Raw genomic sequence first — 20139 nt, 5'->3', positions numbered from 1 at the left:
CTGATAGAAGAACTGAAGTGTCTGTGTATAGATAATCATTGTTTCTGCTCTGCGTTTTACATTGTGGGAGGATGGAGAACATGAAGTATCAAATTACAACGTGTCTATTTTTAGCAGGCTCATGAGATTGCCTGCACTTTGTTTGTTTGTATATACTGTATTTGGCAGACCTGCTTTGCTGGATGATACACAAGGAAATCTAAGATTAGCGTGCAGCAACACTGGGTATTTTTAATCTGGAGATATCATCCCTTGATAAAAAAATAAAATAAAAATGTTCCGTTGAGTGTTTTTCAGTTGAATTCAATTTTATTTAGATAGCACCAAATCATATTTACAGAGTAAGGTCAAGACCTTACAATACTAGAGAGAGAAACCCAACAGTTCCCACCATGAGCAGGCATTTAGAGAGAGAGAGAGAGAGAGAGAGAGAGAGAGAGAGAGAGAGAGAGAGAGAGAGAGAGGGTGCTCAGTCATCATGGGAGTTCCCCATCAGCCTTGGTCTATAGCTGGAGGGATATATGATATCCCTTTAACTAAGGGATCCCAAACCAAAACTGGGAGCTGGAGAGGAGCCTGAAGGCTCTGCCTCCCATTCTACTTTTGGAGCCTCTAGAGGAACCAGAAGTAGGCCTGCATTTTAAGAGCAATGTGTTCTATAGGGATAACAGAGTTCTATGCAGTCTTTAAGATACGATAGAGCTTGGTCATGAAGGACTTTATACGTGAGAAGGATTTTGAATTCTATTCCGGATCTTACAGGTAGCCAGTGCAGAGAAGCTAACGCAGGGGAAATGTAATCTCTTTTTCTAGTTCCTGTCAGTGCTTGGGCTGCTGCAGTTTGGATTGTCTGGAGGCTTTTCCCAGAGTTATCCGGACATCCTGATGATAAGAAATTACAGTAGTCCAGTCTAGAGGTAACAAATGTCTCGACTAGTTTTGTGTCATCGTTTTGAGACATACTGTTTGAAATTGTCACAATATTGTGCAGGTTAAGTAGGATGTCCATATTGTTTTCTATGTCCTTGTGAAAAAACTGACGCACTGAGATGTTCCAGTCTCTTTAATAAAATCTTATGAGCTAGGATGTCAAATGCAGCAATAAAATCTAGAAGGAGAAGTATAGAGACAAGGGTTTAGCAGTATAGAGTATAAACATAAGGGTGATAGGAGTATAAAGTATAGAGACAAGGGTTTTAGGAGTATCTAGGGAGACGCAGAATGGAGAGGTAGTTCACGGGCCCCCTACTGAATAGAAGTTCAATGCTATTGACTAGTCTAGTTGTCAAACTGGGCAGGCTAATATACTGCTGACCACTGGTACACAGACATATCACACCATGAGTTTTGAGTTCTGTCTGTAGTGGATATTTAGCTGCCTCACTAAACTATAGCAACTAGAATTTGTTTCTCAATGACTTTGATGATACTTTGAGCCCATTATTGTTATTGTGAGAAGGGAATAAATACACCTCTAACTACAAAAAGGTGAAATTTGAATAAAGTCATGCAGCCCAAGCAAATTAATCACAATTGTAATAATGTACAGCATGTGTGCAACTTCTTTGAAGTTGTTAAAAAACACAAAACAGGTGGATGCTGTAGCCTTAATGCAACATTAACACAAAAACTGCAGTTACATAGGAAAACAGCGACATTACATTTTCCCAAAACATTGAACAGGGACTGATGAGGAAAAAAATCCCCGGTGCCAGCTCACTATGCACCCACACAATGATAGTCCTATATGAGCTCACACCATTGTGTAATTCTGTTCAGCTCTTGAGCAGTGAGCAGGACAAATGTTAATGTTAATTAATGTTACCCATCTGTCATGCAGAAAAAAAGCAAGCTCCATCTCTGTATGCCATTCAACTCTCAGAGGTCTCTCCACCATAGTTGGAATGGCCATCGTGACTATCGGGACACATTCCAGACGGCTGTGGCGGCAATGGCCTGGTGTCAATTGTGCTGGCACATAGGTCAGCCGGAGTACCGTCAAAATATCCATCCACCCCAAATGCCTATCATTTGGATGCGGGCAAGTTGCAGTGTATAAGTCCAGGTTTCTTACAGGTCCTCTTTGGCATTTCCTTGGCCATCTCTCTATCCTGACAATGCAATTATGTTGTGGGGTATATCATGCCATCATGCCACCATCAGTAGAAATCTCTTCCATGCGCTCACCTTCATCTCTGGCCTCTGTACCGGTCTCTTGTCTGCAATCTCCCAATCAATCCCAATCAAAACTCCACATCGTCTGGCATCGATGCTGCTCCTTCTCCTTCCCCTGGTAATCCTTAGATTGGCACTATCAGTTAGCATCTGCTAGGTTTACTGACTGTCACTTTCACTCCCCCTTTTCGCTCATTTCCCCTCTTCACTGTTTCTTTCCCTAGTCCTGTGCATGAGCACGAATGCCCCCTGTTGCTGATTGGCTGGAATGGCTTTTTATCAGCACACACACGAAACAGACAACTAGTGGACCATGAGGATATATTCGCTGAATTTGATTAAAAAAAGTATAAGATAATCACTTACTCTCTAGTGTCTCTACAGGTCAGATTTACCCTGGTTTCCAGCTTCCTGACAGTTGCCTTTTCTTTACCACATCATCTTTGTATCCACTTCAATTCATTGCTCCTTTCTATCTATCTTCCAGTTGCCCTGTTCCCTGTGGAGGATAATGGAACGGCTGTGGTTCTCTTTGCTGTTGCTGGCAGCAGCATGCAGGGGACAGCCGTGTCCGAAACGCTGCATGTGCCAGAGCCTTTCTCCATCGCTCGCTATCCTCTGTTCCAAGACAGGCTTGCTCTTTGTTCCTGCTGCCATTGACCGACGCACTGTGGAGCTACGGCTTCAAGAGAACTTCATCACAGGTAATGTACCTGCCAGTCTGTCCTATATTACATTCAATTTAATATACCACTGGAGTTCAAATAACACATTGGAGTGCAGTGAGTAGAGTTTGTTACTTGTGAGTGATATAACCTGCTTCCATAAACTGCTCCATTTATTTCACCGTCTTTTGCCATTACCTGTCACTTGACATGTATGCTTGGATTGGTCGTTTACATGGAAACAAACTCAGTGGCTGGTTGATAATTGGCAGCATAATCACCTTATCTCAGAACAAGTGCATGCAACTGAACAGTTTGTTAACAGTGAATACAAATATTGGCTCAAGTCACAAGTCTTTATTTTTGTTGGTCTCCACATGACACTAAGTAATATTTCTCATGAGCCTGGGTATTTCTTTTTTTGTCTTTCTTGCTTTTTTTGGTTTGTTCTGTGATTCAGTCTAGCAAATCTCATTCACGATTCATCTGTGCCTTATATCAAAGAGTTCTCTTTTATACTTTGAAACATACTTATTTTTAAGAACTAAAGTGTTGCTTTATCCTTTTTATTTTAATCTGGATTCCCATTAGCTCCCACCAAAGCAGCCACCTAATCTTCCCAGGCTTGACTTAAAAATATTCTATGCCATAGTTCCAAAACAAAAGATGCACAAGCTAAAAAAAAAAGGCTGCTTTCAAAGTGCCCAGAAATATATTATGACGTGCCATTAACAACATCACACAAACAATTTCCGTTTGTGGCACTACTCTGCGCAAAACTAAAGATTGTGTATCTCATTTTGCGTGATGCCATATTCTGTTGGCTGTCAATTGGGGTTTAGTGTTGCCAAAAAGTTTGTCTTTCTAGGGTCAGGCAAACATTTCTGTTTTAAAACTTCTTTGGTGCATGTGCATCTCCTGACTATTTTTACAACATATCTGACCCCTTATGACTTAGCTAATGGAGTCTTTGTGTTTATTCTGCTCACTACCAGCTGTCCGAAGAAAGGACTTTGCCAACATGACCAGCCTGCTGCATCTGACCCTGTCCAGAAACACCATCAGTCAGATCCTCCCTTCAGCTTTCAGTGACCTGCGGCGACTGAGAGCACTCCACCTAGACTCTAATAGATTAACTGTGATCAAAGTAAGATTGATGGCTGGACGGCTGGATAGATTAATGTTGGTGAATAGGATTGAATAATCAAATGGGTAAATGGGTTGATAAACAGAAACAGAGCCACACAACCAGAGTTTACATTTGGATGGATGAATACACACAACTGTGATAGTGCTAGAATGACAGAATAATTTATACAACTGTAGATACAGTAGATAGACAGAAAGACACACCTACACCTACAGTACAGGTATGTATGTGCAAGAGTTTGTCTTTATGAAGTTATTCTCACTGCATATTCACTTTTCTATGAACCAGGATGACCATTTTAAAGGCCTGACCAACCTTCGCCACCTGATCCTGGCCAACAACCAGCTCCACTCCATATCTCCCCACGCCTTTGATGACTTCCTGTCCACACTGGAGGATCTAGACCTCAGTTACAACAACCTCGCTCAGGTGCCCTGGGAAACGATTGGGCGCCTAACCAATGTCAATACCCTAAATATGGATCATAACCTCATAGAAAATGTTCCTCAAGGTGTATTCACCAACCTGCACAAACTGGCCAGGTAAATGGATATATAGAGTAAAGGACAAAGGGACAAGCAGATGATGTGTGTAGAGTTAGAAAATGTAAAGTGATCTAAATAATCAAATATAATATATTCAATTGACCGACTGAATGAATTTCTATTCATCTGATAATCATCTCTTTTCCAACTCTCTTCTCCCTACACCTTTCCCTTTCACAGGCTAGACATGACGTCAAACAAGCTGAAGAAAATACCCCCTGACCCATTGTTCTTGAGAATCCCAGTTTATGCCAAGTCCAAAGGCTCCCCTCTCTCCTCCCTGGTGTTGAGTTTTGGTGGCAACCCCCTTCACTGTAACTGTGAACTTCTATGGTTGAGGAGACTAACCAGAGAAGATGACCTGGAGACATGTGCCTCTCCCCCTGACCTCAGTGCCAAGTACTTCTGGACAATCCCTGAAGAGGTGACGTTTTGATAAGAATATGTCTCATAACATTGGATATGGGGCAAACCTATAAAGTGGTAATCTTGAAGATTTCAAACCTGGTTGATTTGGCGACAGCTGTAGTTACTGGTGGTAACAGCAAATGTGGTTTAATACTATAGGTCAGAGAATTTTTGGGGCACGAAAACAAACTATTGTCTTTTTTTTTTTTTTTACAAAGAATCAATAATTGGCTTTTTTCCATTATTCTGAGCGCAACAATGATCTGATTTTATGCTGCACACAGCATGAGACTGAAAACAGCAGGGCACAGTGAAAAGAGTTGGTTACCTCGCTGAGAAGTTGATGTGCAGCCTGCCACCTCCAACTCTTCATCTAACAGCTCACTGTGGCTGCTCCTTCTTGTTCCATTGCTCCCCATTATATTTCAAACTGATCAACTGTCACAAAATGCCGAAAAAGACCGCTATTTTGTTTTGTTGGCAAATTTTTGATGAACGATAGTGATAAGTGCTAAGCTCAATGAAAAACTACACTACATTTCCTGTGACTACTTGATGACAATAGTCATCTTGTGTTTCACCAGTTAAATGCTTTTAATGTGAAGCTGCAGCAGCAATAAAAGTTTGACTTGCATTAGCAGCAACTTAATACAGCATCATTTCCAGGAATGTCGCCACATACACCCAGTTCATAATACTGCTGTATAAATATTGCAATACTTTCATCAGTGGGCCGTAGGCTCAGTCACTATTGCATTACCTCATTCAGTGACAGAAGCTGACTTCTCAGGCATTCATTTAAATTAAAATCTTTGAAATTACCACTTTAATAAAGTGAATAATAAAGCTCAGAAAACAATGCAGACTTGAAAAAATGACCTAATCTCTTTTGCCCTTTAGGAGTTTATTTGTGACCCACCAGTTCTGACCCGTAAGTCACCTCATACCGTGGCTATGGAAGGCCAGCCTGCCAGCCTGAAGTGCAAAGCAAATGGTGACCCAGAGCCTGAAGTCCACTGGATCAGCCCTGAAGGGAGACTTATATCAAATGGCTCCAGGTATTACCATGGTTCCTCAGTCCAGTTTGATCTCCTTTCTCTCTTGTCTAATAAACTGTACAATCTTTCAAAATTCAAAGCGAAGTTAATTTATCACATTTCCACTGAGAACACCGGTCCACATTCCAGCGATGTCAGAAACCTGGCAAATCAGTTGGCAGGTGCAAGGAAAAGGGTTGTTTAAATATTCTCCTGCCGCTCCAGCTCGGTGCTACGAGCCAATATGCAAGTTAGAAAGACAGCATGTCTCACATAATTTTTGTCATGGCTGTAGTAGTAGTGCACACATGACTTGTGTGAGACAACTTTGAAACAAGGTCAGAAGTTTATTGTCCTCACCCATAAGACCTTTTTCACACTTTCATCCAGTAACCTAGTTGGCACAGTTGTCAGATGTGTGGGGTTTCTGGTTATGGTTTTGCATATAGAACATTGGTTTTAAAAAGAAAGATATTTGATATACCGTATAATGTCACAACCCTTTTTTTTTTTTCTTTTTAGGCACCTTTTGATTTGAAACTTCTGTTTGCATCTTTAGATATAGAAAATCCTATGGATACAAAGCATGGTTGGACTATTTGGCAAGTACGTTTTGGGTTTATGCCTGAACTTATGGTAGTAAAGCCTGCAAAGAGTCAGTACCATGATACTCAGCCTGGCAGTCACTGCATTGATTCGGAATAGAGTCTGGATGGATGCTGGCAGTGGGAGCTGGCATCAGCATCAGGTGCTGCAGGCAGCAAAGTGGAGATGTGAGTAAATGAGTTGATCACAATAACACTGATTATCCATCGGCTCCTATGTGGGTGAAAAAGGAGGAGGGTTTACGTGACTGGGTGGTGAGAACCAGAAGGGAGTTGCCTCTTAAATTATGCAATGGTGAATCATTTTGCAGCTGTAAGTGAATGTGTCTCACTTTTTTAGTGACTGGAATGAGCAGGGAGCGGTGCACTGGCATGACAGTAGCCAGCAGATGTAACAGAGAAGATGAAAAAAAATAAAAAATGAGGGATTAAAATGGACATGAATTTAGAATGAATAACAGCTTACTACTTGAACTTCTAAAACCTCCCTATAAATATTTGTTGTTTTGTTGTAACATATATTTCAGTTTATTTTTTGATTGATTTATTGAATTAATCATATCTACATTTTTTATTTGTTTCAGAACTTTAGTTTTCCCTAACGGGAGCCTGGAGATCAATGTAACATCCCTGAAGGATTCCGGAAACTTCACCTGCATTGCCTCCAATGCAGCAGGTGAATCCACAGGAAGGGTGGAGCTAGTTGTCACGGCGATGCCCCATCTCGCAAACAGCACGAGCCGCAGTCGAGACCCGTCCTCTGAACCTGCCCCCTCTGACATTCTAACCTCCTCTAAGGTCGCGCTGCCTAACAACGAGACAAGGGGGCCAGACCGGAGGGTCTCATTGGTGGAACTGACAGGGAACTCTGCCCTCATAAGATGGAGCAGTCAGACGCCTATGTCTGGAGTCAGGATGTTCCAGGTCCAGTACAACAGCTCTGGTGATGACACACTGGTTTACAGGTCTGTCCATCTACACTGTCAATTTATGGTCTTATTTTGTTTAAATTCACTGTCTGTCGGTGACTTCTATGAATCTTTCAACACATACTAGTAAAAAGCCTCCATGTGGCTGTATGTGTTTGTAAGTGTGTGCATGTGTGTGTTTGCACGTGCAGTTGTGTGTAAGTTAATCGGCAGACATCAGCCGCTGCTATGAGGATGAAAACAGATGATAGATGATACAAGTGGAGATTAACCAGTCATCCAGTTGTAAAAGTCTAATCAACTGAAATGATAAAGACATCTGTAGTGGTGCAGAGCCATTGTTCGAGTTCGCTGAATGAAGGCGAGCCTGGGCAAAAGCCTGGGCTGTTTAACAAGTTTTAATGCTTGTCTGTCAGTTTGCTTCATTGTTGAACTGCTATGTTGATGTTCTGTTGTGTAGTTTCACTACTCGTAATTACATTATGGCTTTGTAATTAGGATAGTTTTTTGTGTTTTTCTGGGATATTACCTAAGTAAAACTGGACACAGTGATTGATTTTATCAGATCTGCCTGTGACTGGTACTCCTTGGTGATCACCACTGCTACAACCTTTACTATTAAAGGTTTTAATGTAGAGAGAGGGAACATCTGCTTTAACAGGTGGCCGGTACAAACATGCAAGTTTTCTGATTTGTGTGCACAACATGCTACTGCAGATACAGCCAACTATCACCCCAAGTCTAAACAAAGTGTGAAGGAACGCCCATAGAATTTCAATGGCTAGAGAGAGCAGTTCAAGGTATTATGGTAATTTGTCTTGATAGCTGGAGCCATAGAATTCTAATAATGTTATCATTGAAATGAGCCTCATTTGATGTGCAGAATTTGAATAGGTAGAAAGGTCACTTTATGGTAAATCATGGTAATCATGAAACTTTGAGAATGTTGTCATTTACACTTAAGGCAGGTTAGAGTTTTGTGGAGCAGTGCGTGAGACACAGAGACCTTAAATGAATGTCCTAATTAGTGCTTTTGAAAAATACTGACAAAACCCTTTCCTTGTGCCATGTGTTATCATAATGTTCATTACGATAACAGCAGCAGCAGAATATTTAACAGCAGACTATTGCAGTCATCTGGCTGGGGGAGGCCTATCACTCAAGAGTGCTAACTAGTAACAGTATTACCAATCATTTGACGATGTTTTCATCAAGCAATATCTCTGTGAAAACACCAGAAGTTGCACTTGGACCAAGTTCAATGCTCCTGCTACTCGTGCGTGTTGCCTAGGCCTCTCCTGTGTATATGGCAAGTGCGGTGAATGTGTGATGGAGCATTTGCCTCAGTGTAATAGAAGTTAATATGATTAATGCACAGTTTATGCATTTACTTTGACTGGAAAAAGAGGTACGATAGCTCTTTAATCCCTTCACTTTTTAAAATTATGATTGGGTGTATAAAGCACACCGTTATTGATTTGAATATTTGACGAGTTTATATGGACACACTCACATGGACTGGAGCTAGGCTGTTTTCTACAGCTGCTGGTATTAAAAGTCTATTTAGCACAATGTGTCTCTCTCTTGTTGGCGTGTTGATGGCTAGGTTTCAATATGGGATGTTTACGTGCATGCCAGTGGGGTAGATTTCTCACCCACTATATTGCTTCTTCTTATAGTTACAGCTAATGTACGCATTGCTGGACATGTCAGAGGAAAAAGCACAGTTTAATTGCGGAGCGCTTGTTTGTATTCTAAGTTTTCCTCAAAATCTTCGTGCTCTTGGGGGAATCTCCCACATTGCTCTCTGGCAACATTATCGCCTAAAGCTCTTGGAAAACCTGGGAAAGCCCTGTTTATTTTCAGCTCATGTGGAGTTTTCATATGTTGTGGAGTTGTCATGGCAACAGGTTGGGAAAATCTCCTAGATCTTGTTATGAGTGACAGGTGGCTTTAATACCATCACAGACACTGACTGTGGACTACTAATTTCTTTCGTTTTTTCAGAGGTGTAAATGAAATGGCCAAATATATCGCTCTGTCTTGTGTGATTATGGAAGAAAATCAAAAATGTATTCACTGCCCCACACAATGTTCTCATAATGTATTTTGGCTCCTCTTCACCCTTTCTACTCTTGATCAACATTTAAAATGCCTCTTGGGGAAATAGTTATTCTTGAGAAGAAGAAGCTTTGATAGAATATGTCAAATACATCCAGCTGACAGGAGAATCAGACAGTTCCCTTCAATTTAATCAAATGCAAGACTTGTGAGATATGGAAATGGAAGGTCTGTACCAAAAATGATTATGGTGTTATTTCTAAGCGAGAGAGGACACTTGTTTATTCAGACAGTTCAACTAACTGTGGGAGACAAGCAGCTTCTTACAATTCAAAGCATGGCAACCGTTCTTCTGCATAGCAACCGTCCATCTGCACCTGTCCATTCAAGGTTGGAGGCAGTTAGTGGGCGCAGTGGACCTGCCGGTACAAAACGCACTCCTTACTGGTCAGGTGTACATATGTATAGGTCTTTGTGGGTAACTGTGGATCTTACTTTGAGCTTCACATTATCAAACAGATCGTCTGGGCATCTACAATACAAATTAAACTGTGTATCGCAGACCTGAAAATGATGCATGCAGGTAATCCAGTGCAACTTTATCTAACTGATATAACCCTCACTGTCTTTTGTCTGCTCACTTTATAACATGCAGTGCAGCGATGCAAAGGTCAGTTCCTACTGTCATTGCTTCACCTTAAAACTTTTCAATAGGCAAACCATGGGGTGGCTTTTATTGCGAAGCAGCCACAGGAAACAGTGTGTTTGTCATTGAGGTCCGTGCTAAGCTTCATTAAAAACTACGCAAGTTTGTTTGGTTGCGCTGTAATCACATACCCAGTTGCTCTTCTGTTATATTCTCAGAGTGTTTGCTGTGGTAATAAAACACACTTGTTACCCAAGTAAAAGTTTGCTGCCATATCAACCAAGAATCTTTAGGATTACACCTTTAAAGTTTGAGATTAAAAAAAATATTTGCACCATGAAAACCTATATCATATTGGTTCTTTATAACTGCTTACAAACTTGAAAGAATAAAAGTATAGAAGCCTAAATATTTGAAAAAACAAAAAGTTGTTGTGAGAGTATCTAGAAGGCGTCATCATTGCACCAGCTCTGCTCTGAGTGAAAGGAAAAAAACAGCCCTGAGTGTGTCTGTGTGGATGTGTGTACAGCGCCTCTCCTCTGTCTTTCTTCGGTCAATGTCCATTAGGAGGGGTGAGGCACAATGCCACAAAGAGAGGAGGGGAAGGGGAGTGCTGAGGAGCAGGATAGACAGGAAACACGGAAAGAGAAAAACAACATATCGGTGCCACAATGAGAGATTATTTGAGCTTAAATTCATTTTCTAAAGTCTGGCTGTTACATTTCTTTATCAAAGAGCACATATTGAAAACTGGTGAATATCACACTTTCTGAAACTTCATCAATGAGAACTGATGACGTTCTTCTATGTTTGAGTAGTTGATGTAGTTCCACTGGACGATAGCTGGAAGATGCATGTGGGACTGAGGAGGCTTTCGCTGGCTACCGATACATTATGTTTTCACCATTACTTTGGACCTGTGTGCTGAGGGAGCACTTTGTCGAGTGAATTTATTCGACAATCATTATTTTGAACACACATTTAAAGCAAATTATATCTTTTTTAAATTTAGTTATATAATAACTAATAGAGTTGGTTTTAGTTATTTTGTATCTGTATTTTCATCAGAATATTTTAATTGGAACAGAAAAAATGTAATTGATTTTCTGGTGTTTGAGGCACACAGAATCCATTCTGCATTTACTGCATAATAATTAACAAATTCTTGATATAATTTTTTTCCTCAGTGACTAAATTACTACAGCCAAAGCATCCAGATCACAGCATCTTGTAATCTATGCACTGCCAATGGTGTCTAGGACCATGTCCACATTCGAATAAACAACAAGTACACTACTTACGATCAATGCATTATAGCACCAAGTGTGTTCGAGTGTGTATGCATGTGCATTCGTGCGTAAGCAGTTGGAAATCACTGGTTGGCAGTGTATTAGTTAACCCTGCGTCTGAGACATGCTCTTCAAAGCCCCCTGTATAATCTAATCAATGTCTATTCAAGTGTGTGTCTGCGTGCACATGTGCACACATGATGAGTGTTTATGTGTTTGCACACTGAACCAGCTGGCAGTTGCGTATTAGCCAAAAACTCAATGTCAGTTTCGGAGCCATCAGTGGCATCAGACCTCTGTAGGCGGCTCCTCTAAAGTCTCTAAGTGTCGATGTCCATGTGTGTGTTTGTGTTTCAGGTATTACTCATGTTGTGGGGACCTACAGCCATACTATGGCTGCATTCGTAAATCATTTAATTTTCAGGTGAAGATGTTTCAAGGTTAAGATAAGGTTAGGTTTAAGGTTAACAGTAGGTTAGGGTTAAACATGTAGTAAATATGGTCATGGCGAGAGTAAGTCTGCAGGAAATTGATGTAAATGTAATGTCCTCTGAAGGCATGGAGACACAACTGTGTGTGTGTGTGTGTGTGTGTGTGCGTGTGTGCGTGCACGTGTGCGTGTGTGTGTGTGTGTGTGTGTGTACTGTATGTTGGTTTGTGCTTCTCATGAGCTTTCGGAACAAGCGACAATTGTGTATTAACATACTGATCTGTGATCAGTCAGAGGTTAAGCAGGCTCAATAGCTTAGATTCCACTGCAGGCCGAACCATGGACAACACATTATCCAGCCAAACACAGTGGTATTAGCCTGGCTTGCACTCTACAGCTGCACATGGACAGAGCTATATCTTCCTCAAACTATGCTTATCATGTCAGTGTGATTTATAGATTCCTGTCAGGAAGACCTGAGATGATGTATCGCTGGGTGTTGATATGTGGCCATTGTGTGGTCTTACCCACCCCCCCCCCACTTTCTCAATACGTCTGCAGTACATTTTCCTCTCTTTCTGTCTTTGACAGTGAATTCATTCTGTCAGTGATTTGAAATGACAGCTGCATTTCCCACTGAGAGTGACTCTCTATGTGTTGTACATGTTACACATGACAGAATGAAATGTGCACTGTGCATATAAACAGGTAAATGTAGTCTTGGTATTGCCATGAGTGACGCCTGTAACCATGGTGATGCAAAGACCAAAGATGGCACCTTCTGCAGCTTTAGAAAATGACTCTAACATGACCAACTTAAGAAAAATAAGAGATGAGAGTTGCCTTCTTGTGCAGTTTGCTGTACTGCAAATGTAAAGTGAATGCAGCAGTGACTTCTTAGTTCTTGTGTACTGTGACTTGGACGGATATCCAAGGTCTGAGTCAGAGTTACCATCAAAATGCAAACCTGACAACCTAATGGATGTGGCCTGGTCAACATTTTGCAGTGTGAGCAGAATCTGACTTGGCAGTGTTGAGATCTGCCAATCAGGATATCCTGTCTGAGTATTGAAATTGCAGTGAAGACTTAAACTGTGCCTCTGTCCCTCTCTGTGGTCACCGGTACTGTGTTTTAATGCATAGTCAAAGTATATAATTGTTTGCCACCGATGTGTGAGTCAGCACAGAGCTGATCTCTGTACTTGTAAGTCTCATCAGCACTTGTAACAAAGAAGAGGAAGTCAGATTGAGCATCATACCTTTAGCTTTGTTTGTTTTTCTGTTCTTTTTTATTTAGTTTGAAACAAATAAATAAATTATTAGCAACATGCTAAAATACTATTTTCATATAGAGTATATTTGCAGTGTGTTGTGTCAGTCTCCAGACGTAGGTGCCCACTCCATAAAGCACATACCTTAATTCTGGTGTGAGAGCACAGCTCCCTTTGAAGGTGCATTTACAGTACTTTAACCTGCATCAATACAAAGCACTGTCATACATGCATTAAGCACACACTCACACGCATTAACACTTCCTGTAAAGAGATATCTTTTTCAAAATGTAATTTTAAGCTCAAACCTTGAATTCGTCACTACATTCACACTGCGTCTTTGTCTCTCTGGATCAGTTGTGTGCATTTGTGTTTCTTTGCGTCTGTGTGTGTGATTTAAAGAATTTTATTCGCCTCACATTTTCCTCACCACGCAAGGGCAGGAAAGGGTCAGTGCGTACCGTTTTCAATCACACAGAAACACATCCACATCTACACCCACGAAATTGTGCAAAATGCAGACACCGATCCAAACGTGTGTCCTAACTCTCTACTCTGTCTCTCTACCTTATTCTGCATTGTCTGCATGGTGAGTGCTTCTTTGAATAATGGACTCACAGACACATAAAATCTGCGCAGGCCAGCAGACTCGGGATACAGTGATTGGAAACATGCATTAATAACAGTTGGATGTACTCTCATGCCCAAATCTTAACGTAAATGCCGTGCATATTATGTGGCATTAGCAGACTTAAATGTACTCTTTGTCATCATTAGGTGGATGATGCCACTAATGTCTCATTATTTGTCAGTCTCAATCATTAGACCTGTTGATATTCTGATGGGTAGAGATAGTTTTCCTCACAGCTAGGGAACAAATGGGTAAAGGGAAAAAAGTAGTAAGTAGTAGTAGTAAGTATTGTCTATTTTTAATCCTCTGAGGGAATCTCTTTTGAGGGAATATAACAGACATTGTACATTCACTATTTAATTCTAAAACCCATTAGAGTCTTTAATATTAATGGTGAATTGTCAAGCATTATTAAACTGAAATATGAATGAACTGAAGTCAGTGCACAAGCAGTGTGTACATGTGTGTCGGCGGGTGGTAAAAGTGTGTCAGGGGTTAATAGCATTGGAGCAGGTGGTGGGAGCATCTGGAGCAAAGCTGGGTGGGCCGAGGTGGGCCTGCATGTGGTATAGGGGAGAGAGAGTGAGAGAGTGTGTGTGTGTGTGTGTGTGTGTGTGTGTGTGTGTGTGGGTGGGTGGATGCAGCTTACACATTTTTTTAACATGTACACTATATGAAGCACAAACGAGCTTGTTCATGTGTGATGTGCCATTGTCCATTTTGATCATGTTTAATGTAGCAGGGATTTCAGTTCACAGCTGCTAAGAAAATTAGAGGTAAATGTTGAAAATAAATAAATAAATAAATAAATAAATAGATAAATAGAGACAGACAGAGGACGAATGGATTATCTCATATATATTATTTTTTGAGTGAATTTCACATTTATATTTCACATTTCTTGTGATGTGTGTTCACTACCATGTAAAAGGGAAGGGACATCACCGACTATGAATTTTGTTGGTTTTTACAATAAATATTGTAAATCCACACTTTAAGGGTTACAACAGCTGCTACGTACTGAAACAGTAGAGAAGGGAAAAGGCTTTTTTTCCCCATTGTAAAAAATGTCAAGGAGTTCCCGTTGTATTACTTATGACTCACTTCAGCCTATTTTTACCTTGTAAAATTTTTAGACTCCTTTGTTCAGTTGAAAAAAAGTATTTAGATAATAATGCAATTTAAAAAAAGTAAGCTTTTATTTCACCTGAAAATGTGTCCTCATGATCAAAAGAGGCTTCACTGGACAAAACTGCTAGGGCTTGCACAGTTCAGTAAGTGACCACTCTGCTAATATCAAAGGGCCAAATTCTTATAATGTATTTTATTTAAATACATTTATTCTAATTTAACCGTACAGTAATTTGTTCTAAACCATTACCATTTGTCAATTTTAGATTATTGGTAAATTAGCTGTGTTGACAATAGAATAATAAAAAAGCCCTGTTGCACAGTAAATGACAGTTTAATGAGTGAGCGTTTTATGGCTCTAAAAACAGACAGGCTGATAAACCATTGCTTTTTGCTGCTTTAATAACATTTGGTGTGGACACAGTAAATATTTTGAGGAATTTAGTGGGTTTAAGCCTCTAATCGCTCAGCTAGAAACTCACTAAAATGTAGTTACTACTTTTTAGAGGCTGCTTACATGCTCAAACACACACATGCAGAAGAGAGTTTGATGCAAGGCACTTTAAAAATGTCTACAACAAGATGTGTATCCACTGGTGGATATGACTAGTCGGTTCGCTGTAGGTCATTGTCATTTAATTGAATGATTCACTGCATACGTACTAATGAGCTTAAAGGGCCTAATGACAAATGAGTGGTCCACACACGCACACATGTGCACAGACACGCACAATCAGACCCTTGTATTGCTGGTACCAGCTGTATTTGTGCCAATTAAATGCAGAACTAATGAGTCAGATCAGAGAGGTTAAGTTCAAAGACACTGACGACACGGTCTATTTAGTCATCTCTCTTTCACGTCTGCAGTCTCGTTCTCTTTCGTCACATGGCTTCTTTCATGTGTATTTCTCCTACCCCATTTTATATTTTGTTTCTTTGTTACTCCTTTTCCCTTTTTTGACTCTCTTCTATCTGAATGACTTTCCGATATCTTATTTCTCCCTCTCTCTATCCCTGTTTTTTTCTAACCCCCCCTACTCCTTCCACATCCTTACTCCCTGTTCTTCTGCTCTCTTTTTATGTATCCTTTTGCTTTTCTGTCTTTATCCTTACCTTTCCTTGTCTTGTCATTCCTTTGCTTCCTCATCTTTGCATTCATTTACTTGTGGTTTTATCCCCCTCCCTTGTTTTCCCCTGCCTCCATCACTTCCTTGCTCTGCCGCCCTTTCCTCTCTGTCCCGGATATTTTGCAGATCTCAGCAGAATGGTGTCGGCTCTTCGACCCATAATCCCCTTGTTTGGCGTCATATTGCCGTTTTCATCATCATCCCAAATCGATGTTTAATTATCCCCCCACCCCACTAACCCCTCAAGTTCCCTGCTCTTCCCCTCGTCATCCGTCTGTCCCACCACCTAGCCTTCAGATCCCCATGGATGGAGGGAGGAGTAATTAAAAAGACACACAACACACAGTGAGAGATAGAGAGGGTGAGGGACTGGGAGGGGGAGAAAAGTGGTAAATGAGAGGAGAAGAGGGCGCAAAGGAAGGCGGGAGGCAGCGGGATAGAGGAGGAGGAGACTGCAGCAGGAGGGGGAGGACGAGGGGAAAAGGGAAGAGAAGATTAGGATGGTAAGTAGAGATAAGAGACGAGAGCTCTTGGATGGATTGCATCCCACAACACTCAATGAAATACGAGTAAACAAACTCTTTATTAGTGATTGAGTTTCCGCCATGTGCTTACACAAGCTTAATATTCAAGCTATGGTTTATCTGTGTTTTAAGCTGCCTAGGAGTCTTGAGCTCAGACTTCCAGCAGCCTTTGAGAGGCTATGAACTTTGTGAAGATGTCATGTAAAGTAGAACATCAAAATTGTGTTCATTATTGGCTGGACTGCAACAGCAGGGCTAGCGCTGTAAACGCTAAAGTACACAACTAACTAAGTGACTGACTGACTGATATAGTTGAGTGATCAAGTTACACCATTGGTCAACCGAGTGTCACATGACTGAGTGATGAAGTCGCACCAAAGGTCAGTCGGCAGAGTGCTGGAGTTTCTCCATTGGCCATTAGTCTTTCAAAATGAATTGGGGGAGTTTACAGCCTGCATTTATCGCTAGATTTAGAGACTTTTTTTTTTTTTTTTCCATAGAGGAAAGTTGCCGCTGCTGCCCTGCGAGCAACAGGCTGTTGTTCAGTGAGTTGCAGAGAGGTTGAGAGATGTAGGCTGCGCATTGTGAGACAAAATGAGAAAGACATTCTGTCGATTTCTCTCTGAGGGATCATTTTATGTGTGTGGTGATTTTGTCAAACCATGCTGTGGTTACAAAAATCTGGATTTTAGCAGTTCAGAACAGCAGTTCTGAAATGGTTTGGAAGTGAGTGCTGGTTAACATTTAGTCTTAATGGACCACTTTTCAGTCACTATTTCAAACAAACAGAAAAAAAAAACATATAAATGAGAACAGCTTTATGCAGGTAGGAGAGAAACAAACAGAGGAGACTACTACCACTAGGGAGAATGCAGATGCGGCACGATGTCAGTTGTTGACAGCAACAGTTTTCAACTATTTTCTCCCCCTTTAGCACATTGGCCATTCAGAACAGAGTCCAGCCACATACTGGGTTTTGAAATAGTCTTGTTTTTAACCATTAGGACTCCCCTCCACATCATTCCATTATTCTAGGGAAGTTTTCAGGCCATTTCAAATAATTATTCAGATAAACAGGAATGAATAACACAGGTTCACGCCCTCACTCATGCACAGAAAGTCATCGGTGTATTCTCAGTGCCAAGATTGGGGACGTGAGGTGAGGGCTGTTCAAGTGAGCAAAACTATGTTGACATTCAAAAACTCCAGCTGTTGGCTGACAAAGCGCACATTGTTGTTGTGATTAAGAAAACCGCTTGATGAAATATGTAATTCACACATTAAGTCTGTGTGCTCCCCACTTTGTCATGAGTTTCCTCCCACAGTTCTAACATGCACATGCAGTTCAGCTGAATTGAAAAAGCTAATTTGTTGAATTTAGCTAGATTAGTATATGAGGGTTTTATTTTTTCTGCATGGCCCTGTGATAGGACGAGCGTGTTTCCTTTCTTTTTTGCTTCATGCATGGAATGCTAGGCACCAGCAAGCCTTTAATGAGGAAAAGAAATGAATGGATAGAAATGAATGACAGAAAATAGATTTATAGACAAGCTCACTATATTCTCATAAGTACTTTTCCACTTAGATTAAGAAAAAAAAACAGCCTGAGCATATCAAGACAAGGATCAATAGTAAATAAGACAAGTCTAAGTAATTTCAATCAGGGAAACCCAATCCATTATATTGAATGTATTGCAGTCCAATTTAGTTTAGCAGTAAGCCAGGATGGGATTAACTAAATTACGTTTTTTTTGTCCTTGTCCTATTTTGTAAACGCTCTGCAACCGACTTTGGTTAATGCTCGTACATACAAAATGTACAGAAATGAAACTGCAGCGAGTTTCATTATCATTATTGAGCTACTTCTTTCCCTCTTGGGGTGTTGAGTTATTGAAATTACTTTTCACTCCCCTTCCTGCTGGAAGTCTTATCCTGTTATCCTTCAACCACTTAGCTGGGGCTGGGGGTGGGGCTAAGGTTAAGGGTTATTAGTGGTTATCTTTAGGATTAGGGACTGAATCGAGGGAATTAGTGGCAAATCAATCCAGTGTCATCTGAAACGGAGTAAGAAGATTCCACTACTTGCTACTGGTGTCAGTCTTTGTTCAAGCAACTAAATAAAAAAATAAAAAAAATAAAAAAATGGGGCTAAACATGGATTTAAGTACCACAAGAAAAAAATAGAATAATAAACAGCATTGCTTATATAAAAGCAAGGAAACCTCCATGCAGTACTGCTACACTTTAATGTGATCTATATGAACACAGCGGATAAAACAAATTCTAAACTGAAAATCAGTCCTTACATTTCTATATCCTTAATAAGACCAAAACAAAACCTGAAGACTGTACAGTCAGTCAGAAAGTGGGAGAACTTCCAGCCCAAACCACTGGCACCGCCCCACACACCAGACTGTCACTGAACATTTATGGCGTGAGGGAAAAAAAGAAATTACAGATCAGCTGTGAAAAGTGCATTTTTTGTAAGTTGCATATATGTTTAGATTAAGGAGGATCAAAAGTTGCAGGGACAAATATCTTCTAGCTTTCGCTTCTCTGCTGCAAAATAAAAACTCTTTAAACTTTATCGTAGAAAATAAAAATATATATCAGAAGTCACAACAAAATGAAAGCCGTTTTTAACCTTGTTTGTCAATTTCAATGCCTAAATAGTTACTCATTAATAAATTATGAAACAAAAAAATCATAAATTTCTTGTATTTTCTTTATTAAAATTCAATTTTAGTTTATTTTCTTAAAATCTGCCTATTTTTAGTTGCCATGTACGTAATCATTCCTACCTTGAACACCCCCACCCCCCAACCCGTCTAATAAAACTGCCTTTCTCCTGCTGAATTACTGAATAACAACTTCAACAAGTATTTCACTGTTTTAAGATGCATTAACCCCACTACACTTTGACTGTTTTTTTTCATGCATGTGCATGAATGATTGCTTGTGTTTAATATAGAACAAGCACATGACATATAACCCATAGACTAATGAGAAAGATGTCTGTTTGCAGGTCATGTGAAACATGATTACAGCAGGTATTGATGTTGTGCTCTTCGGATGTGTTGGATATCATGGAAAGATCCATTCCTTTCTTGTTGCTATAGACTTGAAAGGCAACACTAAGTGCCTCTCCGTTTCTTTCTGTCTTTCCCCCTTTTTTTTCTCTGTCCCTGTCATTCTCTGATCACTGCATTATTCATAACCTCGTCCTCTTACCCCTTTCTCCTGTGTCTTCTTTTGTTTCCTTCGGTATCTTATAATCCAAGATTCCCTCTATAAATAAGCAGACACATGCCTCCACACATACGTATACTGCGATCCAGTTTTATCTTGCATTGGGTCATACATTTCTATTTTTCAATCAGTGCACCCTGTTCCATCGATCTGCGGTATTGGCTGTTGGCAGCTATTGTCCGCATTCAGCCTTTCCTCCTCAAATTTTCTCTCTTCCTCTCCGTCTCTGTTTCTCTCTCATTCGCTCTCCATCCATCTCTTGTCTA

At 40.4% G+C, this 20139-nt stretch overlaps 1 protein-coding gene across 1 annotated transcript in view; it reads left to right on the top strand.

Annotated features, from left to right (window-relative positions):
- The window catches only part of LOC111661114 (leucine-rich repeat and fibronectin type III domain-containing protein 1-like protein), a 145013-nt gene that overhangs the window by 66591 nt on the left and 58283 nt on the right, over positions 1 to 20139 (top strand). The window contains exons 3-8 of the mRNA XM_023414577.2: positions 2663 to 2879; positions 3836 to 3987; positions 4279 to 4532; positions 4716 to 4959; positions 5844 to 6001; positions 7170 to 7550. Of these exons, the coding sequence (XP_023270345.1) occupies positions 2687 to 2879; positions 3836 to 3987; positions 4279 to 4532; positions 4716 to 4959; positions 5844 to 6001; positions 7170 to 7550 (1382 nt within the window). The 5' untranslated portion in view covers positions 2663 to 2686. The remainder of the gene's footprint in view (positions 1 to 2662; positions 2880 to 3835; positions 3988 to 4278; positions 4533 to 4715; positions 4960 to 5843; positions 6002 to 7169; positions 7551 to 20139) is intronic.

Source organism: Seriola lalandi, unplaced genomic scaffold, assembly GCF_002814215.2.
Source record: "Seriola lalandi dorsalis isolate HSWRI2012SDOR001 ecotype SW California unplaced genomic scaffold, Sedor1 jcf7180002054536, whole genome shotgun sequence".
NCBI classification, from domain to species: Eukaryota; Metazoa; Chordata; class Actinopteri; order Carangiformes; family Carangidae; genus Seriola; species Seriola lalandi.
The sequence above is the reverse complement of the archived record's forward strand: the minus strand, read 5'-3'. Positions and strand labels throughout refer to the sequence as shown.